General features: G+C 41.7%; 1 protein-coding gene across 1 annotated transcript in view; it reads right to left on the bottom strand.

The window, feature by feature from the left end:
• Positions 1 to 14,445, bottom strand: part of GLG1 (golgi glycoprotein 1) — an 80,383-nt gene that overhangs the window by 19,473 nt on the left and 46,465 nt on the right. Inside the window, exons 11-17 of the mRNA XM_023514094.1 lie at positions 13,446 to 13,583; positions 9,426 to 9,512; positions 7,506 to 7,568; positions 6,396 to 6,509; positions 4,807 to 4,895; positions 3,179 to 3,296; positions 1,585 to 1,704 (exon numbers count right to left, since the gene is read on the bottom strand). Of these exons, the coding sequence (XP_023369862.1) occupies positions 1,585 to 1,704; positions 3,179 to 3,296; positions 4,807 to 4,895; positions 6,396 to 6,509; positions 7,506 to 7,568; positions 9,426 to 9,512; positions 13,446 to 13,583 (729 nt within the window). The remainder of the gene's footprint in view (positions 1 to 1,584; positions 1,705 to 3,178; positions 3,297 to 4,806; positions 4,896 to 6,395; positions 6,510 to 7,505; positions 7,569 to 9,425; positions 9,513 to 13,445; positions 13,584 to 14,445) is intronic.

The following is a 14,445-nucleotide window of genomic DNA, read 5'->3' as shown; positions in this document are numbered from 1 at the left end:
ACTCCTGGGCTCAAGCAAGTCTCCTGCCTCTGCCTCCCAAGTAGCTGGGACCACAGGCGCCCGCCACAATGCCTGGCCATTTTTTGGTTGCAGCCATCATTGTTTGGTGGGCCCAGGCTGGATTCGAACCCACCACCTTAGGTGTATGTGGCTGGCATCTTAGCCACTTGAGCCACAGGCGCTGAGCCGTAATTTCCATTTCTAAATCCAGTAATAGGAATCAGAGTTTCCTCACCGAGGAGAATTACATCAACAGATTTACAACCTTAGACCAAACTATAAAAATTGAGGATGACTACCAGGCTGCACTAAAGTCTAAAGGCAAGAAAACTCACTCAGAATTCTTCTGCCTTCTACAACTGGTCCTTGTCAAGATTCCTTTTGGGTGCACACATTAGGCTCTCTGCATTTACCTGGAGTAATAACCCTGACTAGACAGTAGCACAACCAGAAGGTTTGATTCAACTCTCTCTCTCTTTTTTTTTTTTTTGGTTGCACCCATTATTGTTGTTTGGCGGGCCCGGGCTGGACTCGAACCTGCCACCTTAGGTGTATGTGGCTGGCGCCTTAGCCGCTTGAGCCACAGGCGCTGAGCCTGATTCAACTCTCCATTTGCCACATGAGAAGAGACCCTGGGATGTTAGGTATGAACGAGACCCAATCTTTATCCTTGGCTAATATACATACTATTCACAGGCCAAATTTATATAGATAAATAGGATAAAAAGATGAGTGATAACACAAAAGTATATGGTATTATGGATGGATTTTAAGGTAGTAAATTAAGTATACCCTGAAGCCTTCTGTTCTCTACATAAACCTTTGGATATTATATAAAATACAAAGGAAAGCAGGGGGGAGTTGCAGCCGCTAGGGCTAGAGCACGAAGTTACGAAACTTCTAGAAAATGTTCAAGACACAACCAGGAATCACTAACTAGTTGAGGAACACTAATACCATAAGAAAGATGATAAATTAAGTAAACCAAGGAGTTAAAAGTGAGGGAACATGATAATATGGCAATAAAAATGAGAGTTCAAAAATAAAGAAATGAGACACAGGTCACCATGAGACTTTACATCAGCATTACTAGATACAAGAAGACAATGAAGTAATAACCCCAAACTCTAAAGCATCATGGCAATGCCCTTAACTAGAAGTAGTAGCTGAGCCATCGGAAGATCATTTTAAAAAATCACTTGTTTGCACTTCATTCCTAGTGATTCTGGATAAGAACCTGTTCCTGTGTATTTTAAAAAGTATCCTGGGTGATTCCTAGGCATAACTTCTATGTGATGGGAACATAATAAGGGAATAAGTAATTGTGAAGGCTCAGTACTGGCAAAGGCCACAGACAGGAGTCGTCATTTGAAGGACGTTTAGAATTTATTAGACAGATACTGTGGAGGAAGGACGAGGTTACCAGAAAGAGGGAAGAGAGTGAATAGTAGAGAGGAGAGTAGGTGTGGACCCTGGAAAAGAAGTCTGGTATCACTTCAGAGGGGATGATTAGGTTCAATAGGATGTGAAGGGTCCTGTCCCCACCAGTAAGGATTAATTATGAAAATGTCACCCTCACACTACTTTTACAATTACAAAGCAAGAAGTTACCTGAGCATTGCCATACTGCACAGTGGGACAGTAGTTCTTGATGTCACTCTTGCAGGCTTCATACAGCTCTGGTTCCAGACGGATGTCTTCTGTCTGCATCAGAGCAAGCCAGAATGGAAAAGTGAGCTTACTGTAGCCTGGGGATGGCAAACATTCTACAGACTTATTTACTGATTGGACCTCATGGAGTGACCTCCAACTTCTACACAGCAAAGTAGCAGCAGTGAGGCCATGCAGCAGGAGAACTAGGGTTTACTTTCAGTTCTGCTGCCAACAAGCTACATGGCCTTGGACCTTCTAGCAAAACAAAATGCCCCATCTACCCTGAAATGCAATGTTTAGTCCTTCACAGGACTGCTGTCAGATAGAGTACGATAATAGTATGTGAAAACCACTTTACAGTTAAAATCATTACATAAATGTTGGGTTCTACTTTTATTATTATTATTTTAGGAAAAGAGCTGAATTCAAAGTTAGGGAATTGAAGCTTCCACCTTAAAACGTCTCCATTATAACAGTATTTTACAATCAGCTCCACTTAGAATTATCACTGAATTACTGCCACTGGTTGAGAAAATATGATAGGTAATTTTTGGAATGTTAGTGGCATTTGCGCTCCATTACTAGTTTTTGCTTAGATCAGTGGTTCTCAACCTCCCTAATGCCGCCACCCTTTAATACAGGTCCTCATGTTGTGGTGACTCCCAACCATAAAATTAGTTTCATTACTATTTCATAATTGTAATTTTGCTACTGTTATGAATCGTAATGTAAATATGTGATACGCAAGATGTATTTTCATTGTTACAAAGGGGTCGTGACCCACACGTTGAGAACCACTGGCTTAGACTGAGGTGAAACAAGTATGGTCTGAAGCATAAACATATTAAAAATATTTTTACTTGTTTTTTTAACCTGGTTTGTGCTTAACTTCAAAAGTCAAGCAAAAGTTTCTTCTCATAGTGCACATTGCAGGTAAGTTTCCAGTATCCATTTCACCTCAGTGATTAGCAGCAAGCCAAAGTGTATGCCTGTCCCTTGGAGACCACTGTTGGAAGTAGACAGAGACGCCAAGATCTCACACAGTCAAACTGAAGGGAAAGATCTCATTTTTATGGTAGGGGTAGGTTTTTCTCTCTTTTTTCCCTTTTGCTGGAGAGATGAATATTGGAGGAGGTGGCTCAGGTGTTGCAGGCAGCCACTGGGCAAAATCGCTGGGCAAACATGAGGGAAACAAGCCTATGATGAAGTTGATGCTGAGGACAACACAGTGGAGAGCATAAGCCCCTTGATACTTGAGGACATTCTTGATCTAGTGATTGTAACATGTTCTTAGAGCTTGTCCTACAGCTGACTTTTCAGTTTACATGTGGTAAAAAATGTTTTATGTATATTGCTCAAAACAAAACAGTGAAATAGGAGGCTAATTGTCACATATGGCAAAATTCTGGCATGTGACTCCAAGTCTTAACCATTGCAACAGTGGCTAAAACCTTCCACCTTTCCCTGGCTTCTCCTCAACTTCCTAAGCCTGAGGCTGCCAGGCACAGAGGCTAGAAGGCATTACCATCTCCAGCTCCTCCACGCGGAGCTGCTTGCGGCACTTCAGGGACACCCTGTGCTCCTTGGCTTCCTGCAGAGTGTCATTGCGCACGGTGGTGCTCAGGCAGATCACCACGTCCACCCTACCGAGGAAAGGAGAGGCCTGAGATTAGCTGGAGCCACATGAGGACAGATAGCCTGAGAGCTGGGCCAGGGCAGGAGTCACACTTTTTTCCAAGAAATCAGGATCTTCTATTTTGAATCTTTCCTATAAGCCTCACTATTTTTTTCAGAGTGCTAAAAGACACAATTTGACTGTGTATGTCGTAAAAGTCAGGCAACAGTCTGAGTGCTGACTAATGTACTCCTAACTGGAAGGGAAGCTAGACTGTCTGTGTGCAAAGACAGTTCAACACTTGTTAAAAACACATGACCACAGAGGAATGCTGCAGTAAACCCTGGGAATATGCCTTTGACATACTACGAAAACTATTAGAAATGTACAGAAACCTAAGCAAAATGGGAACTTGGTTTATAGGAGGAAAAATGTGCTCCAGAAATGTGCCTTTCAAAGTGCAGTATGGAAGAATCTGGGTAGACTTTCTGCAAACGCTTAGAGTCTCCTCTTTAAGGAGTCTTGCTCCGTGACCCCAGAGTATAGTGGCATTATTGTAGCTCACTGCAACCTCAAACTCTCAGGCTCAAGTAATTCTCCTGCCTTACCTTCCCCCAAATAGCTGGGATTACAGACATGTACCACCACACCTAACTAATTTTTCTATTTTTTTTTTTTTTTTTTTGAGACAGAGTCTCACTACATTGTCCTAGGTAGAGAGTGGTGTGACATCACAGCTCACAGCAACCTCTAACTCTTGGGCTTAAGCGATTCTCTTGCTTCAGCCTCCCAAGTAGCTGGGACTACAGGCACCCACACCACCAGGCTATTTTTCTTTTGTTGCAGTTGTCATAGTTGTTTTATTGGCCTGGGCTAGATTTGAACCCACCAGTCTCGGTGTATGTGGCTGGTGCCATAACCACTGTGCTATGGGCACTGAGCCGATTTTTCTATTTTTTGCAAAGACAGGGTCTTGCTCTTGGTCAGGCTGGTCTTAAATTCCTGGCTTTAAGCATTCTGCCGCCTTAGGCTCCCAGAATGCTGTGATTACAGGTGTGAGTTACCACACCCAAACAAGATTTAATTGTTTATAGAGGAATAAAGTTTTTGTTTCTTCCCTAATATCTAATTCACTAAAAGCCTCTGCAGCATTTCAAAAGAGATGACATAATGAGCTGATGTCAGGAAGAAGTCAGTTCACTCCTTTTACCCACACTGCAACCTGAAACTTGATTCTTTTAAGTATATGATCTATTCTCTGCTTCAACAGTTAGCTTAAACCTGAAAAAAAGAAAAACGCTACTTTAGCCTGTGAAGTCTCCATGTAAGAACTACCATCAACCAGTTGTGGCTCGAGGCAGCTATCACAATGATCTGTCCATACAATTTTCAAGCATTTATCTATACTACCAAAGGAGATTGCAGGAGGCCTCCAGGCTGATCCTGCCAGACAGCAGGAGGCTACACAACATCTTGGAAATTCATTTGGTGGCTAAGAGGGCCTTTGCAAAAGCAGAAATCAATGAAAAACGACATACTTTTTTTTTATGTTCGGGCAAAGTTTCAACACATCCTCCTTGCAGGCCATTTTAAACTTATAAGAGAACCGAAAATCCTTCATCTGCACCTGAAAGATGATACGAAAATCAAAATCAGTGTCAAGTTTGAGTCAGTTGTAGTGGGTGACATTTATTCACATAGCTTGCTGTGGACTCTGCATGGCTTGCCTTGTCTCTCCCAGACTTCATGACCTGCCAACCTCTCCACTGTCTCTGCTCAGGCACGCTGGCTTTGCTGCCTTTCCAATCACACTCATGCTCTTCCCTCTAACACAAATACTCCTCTCCCAGTTCTCTGTGTGGTTTGCTCTGCTACTTCCTCAGAGTTTCTATTTAAGTTTTTCTTTTTGAAGCTCCCTTTCCCCTTCACCCTCCAACCCCTTGCTCTTCTTTGGTTTTCTTCCTGGAAGCTCCTAAGACTATACATGTTTTTGTACACTTGTTTTATCTTCCTTCTCTACTAGAATCTAGAGTCCATCCACAAGGGCAGGGGATTTTCTGTCTCACCACCATCTCCCAGTGCCTTGCATATCTGGAGCACTCCTTAACTCTTGCTGACTATAGTCAGGTGGGCTAGATGCTGTGAGAAGCGGTCAATTAACATAGTGGACTGGATTTCATCTTCTTTGGAAAGAAGTGCCTGCTATACCAGAAATAATTCCTTTAGTTCATGTGATAAGTACGAAGAGTAGGTTCTTACTATGTTATTCAAATGCCAGAGCTGGGTTGTTATGATTAAAAAAAAAAGGAAGGCTTAAAGTCCAGTATGTTGACATACATGAACAGTTACATAAAACAACAGTTTCTAATAATATAAATGTATTCTTTATTTTTTTTAAGACAGAGTCTCCCTTGCAGCTCCTGGTAGTGTGCTTGGTGTCATAGCTCACAGCAACCTCAGACTCCTTGGCTCAAGCGATTCTCTTGCCTCAGCCTACCGAGTAGCTGGCATTATAGGTGCCTGCCACAATGCCTGGCTATTTTTAGAGGTGGGGTCCCACTCTGGCTCAGGTTGATCTCTAACTCCTGAGCACAGGCAATCTGCCTGCCTTGGCCTCCCAGAGTGCTGGGATTATAGGTGTGAGCCACGGTACCTGGCCAATAATACTAAATGTTGAAGGAGAGGTTAAAGTACCTTATGCAAGCAATGTGATCAAAGCATAAAAACACCTGTTTGGTCGTCCAACCCTCTAGACTGTATGTGTGTATGCACCCTGGAGATAGGGACTATTTCTTATGTATCATTATGTTTCAAAGAGCCTAACAAAGTGCCTGGGTGCATTATATAAAAGCCACATTTATTGAGAATAAAAATAGGATATTTGTGTATACGTTTGGAAAAAATGATTTTTCACATAACATCAGAGGTACTTTGATATTCTTTTTTTTTTTTTTTGCAGTTTTTGGCCAGGGCTGGGTTTGAACCCATCACCTCCGGGATACGGGGCGGCGCCTTACTCCTTTGAGCCACAGGCACTGCCCGGGGCTTTGATATTCTAAAAGAGGAAGGGATTCCAATAATAATCCAAGCAGCTGAGACAAGAAATAAGCAATCAGGTGTTACTGACCAGCTGGAAGTGGGTGACTCCTATGGCACACTTCTCATTCATGTCCTTCTGGTGTTTGTTCTGTATCAGACATTCCATCAGGTCCCCAGAGTCTATCTGGTTATCTGCCACATCCTGGGAAAGACAGTGAAGATTTATACTTCATTTGTAACAATGAATGAACAGAATTTGTAGCCCAGCCCATGGAAAATACAAATAAGTCTGATTCTAGAAGCCATCAGAAGAAAAGATACATCATATACCTGGAAAAATTACCAAAAATAAACATTTTTAGTAGAATAACATTTACACAGCAAGTGGCTCAGTGTGAGGCAAGAATACCCACTATGAATCTTCACTTTCCTTACATGATGCCAGCAGCTAAGCTTTTGGGACAGCATCTTATATAACTTCCTGGTTACCAGATTCTGATGGTGTTTTGTCTCCTTTGGTAGAGTGTCATGGCATCACAGCTCACAGCAACCTCAAACTCTTGGGCTTAAGAGATTCTCTTGCCTCAGCCTCCTGAGCAGCTGGGACTACAGGTGTCCGCCACAACATCTGGCTATTTTTGGAGGAGGGGTCTTGCTCTGGCTCAGGATGGTCTCCAATTTGTGAGCTCAGGGCAATCCACCTGTCTCAGCTTCCCAGAGTGTTAGGATTACAAGTGTGAACTACTGCACCCTGCCTTAGATTCTGATGGTTTCTGGGTATGTATCACTCTCTCAATTTAGGTAGTTAAATAATGAGCAAGTTATAAAGCAATAGAATCACACAATACTAGGGGGTACAAGGAAACAATTGGAAGGAGAAGTTACTACTGCTAACAATTCTTAGGATGATATACTGAAAGCAATTTCATCATACTAACTGGGGCTTCGCTGTTCCATCTTTTCTCATAAAGGGTAACTCATACCTGATCACTTACAAAGGCAAATCAAACAAGGTTTCTCAGGATGGTGGCACATCCATCTTGATCTTATTTATATTTTCAACTATAAGGTGTCAAAGCTGGCTGTCACTCAGGAGTAATGTATGCTGAAGATAGAGCTGAGTCTAACACACTCTGGGGTCAGAGTGCCAGTGAGTTTAGTTTTGTTTTTAATCCTTGTTCCTTCAGATATTACTTACGTGGCAAAAGTTCTGAATTATGGGTTCACAGGCTCTCATCAGCAAGGCTTCTATTTGAATATCCTGCAGAAGATTAAATATATTAATAATTCTGTTTTAGGAAGAGTCAGGAGTGGAAAATGAGCAGGTTCTCTTTCTGAATCAATAGCATCTGATCGGCAAATAACCTAAAGTGTGCATTTAGGAATTATTCAAGTATTTAAGTTAGATAGCTCAGAATAAATAGAATTGCTCCTCCATTATATTTTAAAAGGCAAATTTTCTAGAGGCAGATTCCTCTTTATGATTGAATAAAAGAGATGGGAGAATTAAGAGAGAAAGGATGAAAAAACATTTAGCAATAATATCAGAGATTTTGGAGTTCTTCCAAAATACTAGCTAAGCAGTTCCAAATGAAAATAGAGGAAACTGACATCTACTCTTAGTTTAAAAGCTCCTACGTTAGATCACTGCCCTCAAACTAGATGACAAACCATTGCTTCTGGGGAAACACTAAATGCCTTTAAGCAGATCAACCCTGAGCAGCACTAGCTGTTGAAATAACAACTCTTGAAACTGTCTTCAGAAGCCCACAAGGACACTGAAAATGGGAGAGGAGATAATGAGAGACGGCAACAAACTTTTGAAAACTAGAAAGCAGGCTTGGTGCCTGTGGCTCAAGTGACTAAGGTGCCAGCCACATACACCTAAGGTGGCAGATTGGAATCCAGCCCGGGCCCACCAAACGACGACTGCAACCAAAAAATAGCCAAGCATTGTGGCGGGTGGCTGTGGTCCCAGCTACTTGGGAGGCTGAGGCAGGAGACTCACTTGACCCCAGGAGTTGGAGGTTGCTGTGACCTGTGATGCCATGACACTCTACCCAGGGGGGCAGCTTGAGGCTCTGTCTCAAACAACAACAACAACAACAAAAAAGATAGGGTCTCAAGTTGTCACCCTTGATACAGTGCTATGCTGACATAGCTCACAGCAACTCCAACTCAGGCTCAAGCAATCCTCTTGCCTCTGTTTTTCTATTTTTAGTAGAGCTGGGGTCTTGCTTTTGCTCAGGCTGGTCTCGAACTCAGGAGCTCAAGCAATCCACTTGCCTTGGCTTCCCAGAGTGGTAGGATTACAGATGTGAGCCACCATGCCCACATGGTATTTTCTAAATAATTGTATTATGTATGCACATGTATAGTTTTCTAAATAATTATGCCTATGATTATGAGGGCTCCAACCTCAAACTCCTGGGCTCAAGTGATCTTCCTGCCTCAGCCTCCTGTGTAGCTGGGACTACAGGCACCTACTACCATACCTAGTTAATTTTTTTTTTTCTATTTTTAGTTGAGATAGGGGAGGTCTCACTCTTGCTAGGGCTGTTCTTTTGGAGGTCAAAAGATCCTCACACCCAGCCTCCCAGAGTGCCAGGATTACATGCGTAAGCTATGCTGCCCAGCCTTAATCCTATTTTTTTTATATTTTAATAGGTTTCAGAACAGAGATAAACACATGTTTAACTGGAAGTCCTTGGCTTTCATATTATTAAACACACAAACATTACCAAATGACCTAACCAAAAGAGCTAAGGCTAAGAGAATAGGAATACTCAGATTACTCTTGAATATGATTAAGAAATCTGAAGTATAGCTGCTATCTTTCCTTAAGGGAGAAACAAACAGGTCCAATGATTGTGCTAACTCTTAATTTATGAAGAAAACCAAAGGGCTATATAGAATGTTTTTCTAGAGAGAGGAGGGAAGGTGTGCAGGAAGCAACACAATGTGCTTCTTTACAAAGCAATCAGGGAGAATCTGATCAGGTTTCTTTTGACTGACAGAGAATCTGTATTCTCAAGAGTCTAGAAACAGTAGAACTAAGCAAAAAGCCCTGGCTGCTGGCAGCCACTCTCCTCTGATAAGGAAGCCACACAGTGCTTACCTCTGATTCCAACTCGGTGAGGTTGCCAACTATATCTCTGCACTCTACAACCAAATCATCTAGGTGGTCCTGGAGGCATTCAAGTTCCTGCAAGTAAAAAGGCAAGCTCTTGGCATTCAGGTATTTATCAGTCACATAAACAAAGGGAAGTCACAATGCCTGCCAGTGTCACCTTCCTTTTCAGTGGTCTTCCTTTTCCCGTCTTTTCTTAAAACTACCTCACTGAACACAAAACACAAAAGCTTTATTTCATTCCCCAAACTAAGATTGGGGAAAAGATGATTAGTTGATGTAGCAAGGCAGGTAAGAGGGCAAAAGGGGTACAATAGCCATGCAACCCCCAGAAGGTCAATATCCACAAGTCCAACAAGATGACCTTCAGTTCTCGGAGTTTCAAAATCTTTGCTCCAGATTCATGGACACCCTGCCTTTCCATTTTTCATCTATACTTAGATCACTTTCACATTCAATTTTAAATATGCACTTTAATAATGATCACAGAACAAGAAATTTACAGTGACTGGCATAGGTTATTTTAAAACTCTTTGTGGGTAAAGTAGGTGGGGACTCTACTTTGTCCAGAACATATCACAGAGCAGAAAGCTCCTGTAAGTCAGATCTGGGTTCCTAACCCCAGAACACATCAAAAGACTCCTCTGAGGAAATTTTCACAGTAAGTGAACACACTAGAGTTTGAGCATCTAAAAGCCATTTTATCTGAGCTTTAGAAACCAAGCCGGAGCTACCTTGTAGCATTAGTCTATTACAATTCATTTTTGGGGTTTAGAGGTTTTAAATATAGCACTAGTTCACTTTCCCAAGCATATCCCATGTTATGTACCTGTTATTAACAACTACTTCTCAACAAAGTCTTCTGTTAAAAGATCAAATTTAACGTACTTCTCCATGAATCTCTGCATTTCAGAATTAGCATGGGAAGGGAGGAGGGTTGTAGGAATCATACAACAGCCAGAATGGAAGAAAAAAAAAAAGGTAAGTGTACCAAACATAAAATAAGTGGTGAAGGGAATGATCCTATTCATGACATCCTTTTAAGTTTAGCTTCTCAATGATGAGCTGCAATGTGTGCAGCTTTCTAAATGTTTACTGGGGGCGGGGATGGGTATGAAAGAAACTGTTTCCTGGGTTCCTACATGCTCAGATTCTTTGATTTTGGTTTTGGTTTCACTGGACAGAGGCAGTAGAAAGCTGAACTACAGGCATTATCTAGCAATAAATCAGACAGAATTATAGCAGGCTTAGAAAACAGAATGATAAATATGATATTCCTATGCCCACCAGATATGAGTAGACAAGCCAAGTTGCTTCTTTAAAATGTTTGCTCTCTGTATGTGTGACTTTTTCTTTCTTTCTTTATTTTTAGAGATAGAGTCTCCCTTTGTCACCCTGGGTAGAGTGCTGTGGAGTTATAGCTAACAGCAACCTCCAGCTCCTGGGCTTAGGCGATTCTCTTGCCTCAGCCTCCCTAGTAGCTGGGAGCACAGGTGTCGGCCACAATGCCTGGCTATTTTTTTGTTGCAGTTCGGTACGGCCGAGTTTGAACCTGCCACCCTTGGTATATGGAGCTGGTGCTCAGCACCGCCTTATTTATTTATTTTTGAGACAGACTTTCACTATGTCACCCTCGGTAGAGTGACGAGCTGTCACAGCAACCTTAAACTCTTGGGCTGAAGTGATTCTCTTGCCTCACCCTCCCAAGTAGCTAGGACTATAGGGGCCCGTCACAACACCGATCTATTTTTTTGTTGTTGTTCTTGTAGTTGTCATTGTTGTTTAGCAGGCCGTGGCTGGGTTTGAACCCCCAGCCCTGGTCTATGCGGCCGCACCATAACCACTGAGCTATGGGCACTGTGCCTGTATGTGTGACTTTAATTCCAGAAGGGGTTACATAGTGATACAAAAGGATTCCAGAAACCTGTGTTCACTTCTTGTTCCAGTATTTATGTGGCTCAAGTAGCTACTTCTTGCTGGTGCTTTAAAATGGAAGACATGGTCACAATTACAAGAAGGACGCTACCTAACAAATGCAAACATTATAACCTAGTTGTTTGTATCCTCATATCAACCTGAAAATAAATAAATAAAGAAAGAAATAAAATGGAAGACATACTGCCTTTCCTATGTAACTCACAGTAATGTGCTTTTAAAAAGAAAATTCTGGCTTGGCGCCTGTGGCTCAAGTAGCTAAAATGCCAGCCACACACACCTGAGCTGGCAGGTTCAAATCCAGCCTGGGTCTGCCAAACAACAATGATAGCTGCAACCAAAAAATAGCGGGACACTGTGGCAGGCACCTGTAGGCCCAGCTACTTGGGAGGCAGAGGCAAAAGAAGCCCTTGAGCTCAGGAGTTGGAGGTTGCTGTGAGCTGTGATGCCACAGCACTCTACCCAGGGTGACAGCTTGAGACTTTGTCTCAAAAAAAAAAAAAGAAAAAGAAAAGAAAAAGAAAATTTCCTTAAACTAGGCAAACAATCCTAGGAATCATTTATATCGTGCTTATAATTCTTAGGAGCTGCTCCTTCACTATCCAGAGAGATTATATAATGGAATGAATTGGCCAGGTGTGGTGGCTTCTGCCTGTAATCCTAGTACTTTGAGATTGATGCAGGAGGATCACTTAAGGCCAAGAGTTCAAGATAGGCCCAAGCAGCTGAGCAGCACAGTGACACTCTGTCTATATAGGTGGGGAAAAAAAGCCAGAGTAGTAGCACGCACCAATAGTTCTAGCGACTTGGGAGGCTAAGGCAGGAGGACTGCTTGAGCCCACAAGTTCAAAAACATAATGAGCTATGATGATGCCACTGTACAATAGAATGGATTGAGTTTTAGGTAAGGAAATCAGTATACTTCCCTGAGCCTCAATTTGGTCAAGTAGGTGAAAAAAATAATTCTACATATTTTATATGACTGTTTTAAACCACTCACATTATTCATATATGCCAGTAGTTACACAACTTGTGTGTACATGTGTATACAGGGTGGCCATAAATTTGCACACAAACTTTATGGACACCATATATATATATGTATATATGTGTGTGTGTGTATATGTGTATATATGTATACACACACATATATGTATACATGTATTATTTTGGTAGGGGGAGCCTTGTTCTGATGCCCCAGGCTAGAGTGCTTTGGCATCAGTCTAGCTCACAGAAATATCAACTCCTGGGCCCAATTAATCCTCCTGCCTCAGTCTCCTAAGCAGCTGGGACTAGAGGCACTTGCCACAATGCCTTGCTAATTTTTCTATTTTTAGTAGTCGTGCTCTTGCTCAGGCTGGTCTCGAACTCCTGACCTCAAGGGATCCTCCCGCCTCAGCCTCCCAGAGCGCTAGGATTATAGGTGTGAGACAAGGCACCCAGCCTGTATATATTTTATATTGTGCTTATCTCAAAAGAGCTTAACACGGCTTATAAAAATGAGAATAGGGCAAGACAAAATCAATTAAAAATGAGTAAATTGGGCAGCATCTGTGGCTCAGTGGGTAGGGTGCCAGCCCCATATACCAACGGTGGTGAGTTCAAACCTAGCTTAGCCCAAACTGTGAAATATAAAATAAAATAAAATAGAGTAAAAAAGGGGGGGGGGGGAAGGAAAATACATTAAGAAAAACAGAATGGAAATAAAATAAAATATAAGTAAAAAAAAAAAAAGAAAAACAGAATGGAACCAGCAGTAAGCTTAGTACAGAATGCCTACCCACAATGTTATGTCCCTGTTAGAGGTAAACTATGCCTTTGGGTCTAGGCTTTCTAAGAAGCAACACAAAGAGGGAAAATAATCAGGGATATGGTAACCACAGTATAAAAATAAACTAGCTGCTTGGGAGAAAAGTGAAAACTTTCCTAAAATTTCTCCTAGAGAAAACATTTACGAATGTAACAGATCACACCTATAAATTACCACAGAGATTGACTTCACAGTGTTTGTACTTTACATAAACATTAACCATTAACATTATCATAAGACAAACAAAAACCTGTGTCACCTACCTGCCCAGTCTCTGTTTTCTCACTACACCATTTTCCCAGATCAATTAGGCACTTATCCTGGAGGGCAGGATCCAGTTTAACATCCATGGCACGCTGGTGTAGGATCCTTTGGACTTCAGCTCGGCACTCCCGTGAGAGCTACATGAGAAAGAATGAGCAAAATTTTAAAGGTGACAAAACAAAAATGCAAAGACACTAGATAAAGCAAATTTGTTGTCAGGAAACTAACAACTCTATGGTTTATGTCCCAAAACTGTATACTTCAAATCTCTGCCAGCATAAGAAATAAATGTTCTAGAAGGCTTCAAAAAGTCAGTATCTCAAGGAATGCAATTATTTATTCAGCATTTTCTAATATAAATGGAATTACATTCTTTTCTGAGCGTATCCTGATAAAAGTGAACTGAATCTGAATTTAGATCAGCTTAGTTTTGTTTGTTTAGCAAAATTAATTTGCCGGTTTAAGATGTAGAATAGAATGTAAGATCCAATTCAGGAGAGAATATATACTTGGTTCCAGAGAACTGAGTCAAAATTGACCTAAATCAAATAAAACAAGAAATTTAGAGGTCAGGACCTGACTCCTCTAGATGAGTTATACAAAATTAGCAGAGAGTAAAGCAGGTGAAAACTAGTATTTTTGAAAGGGCTGTGAGAAAGCTGTCATTGACAGGTACCGTTAAGTCTCTCTTGCCACAAAAGCCAGCACACCTGGGAGCAGAGGGTGGAGAGTAACTGTTTAATGGGTGTGGGGCTTCCTACTGGAGTCACGGAATATTGTGAAACTAGACAGAGGTGGCAGTTGCATAAAATTGTGAATGTAGTAAATGCCACTGACCTTTTCTCCTTAAAATGCTTAATTTTATGTTATGTGAATTTCACTTCAATTTTCTTTTTTTTTGAGACAGAGCCTCAAGCTGTCCCCTGGGTAGAGTGCTGTGGCATCTCAGCTCACAGCAACCTCCAACTCCTGGGGTCAAGTGAGTCTCCTGCCTCAGCC

Source organism: Otolemur garnettii, unplaced genomic scaffold (genome assembly GCF_000181295.1).
Source record: "Otolemur garnettii isolate 467f Iridium unplaced genomic scaffold, OtoGar3 scaffold00047, whole genome shotgun sequence".
Classification (NCBI taxonomy): Eukaryota; Metazoa; Chordata; class Mammalia; order Primates; family Galagidae; genus Otolemur; species Otolemur garnettii.
Note: the sequence above shows the minus strand (reverse complement) of the source record. Positions and strands in the feature narration are given on the sequence as shown.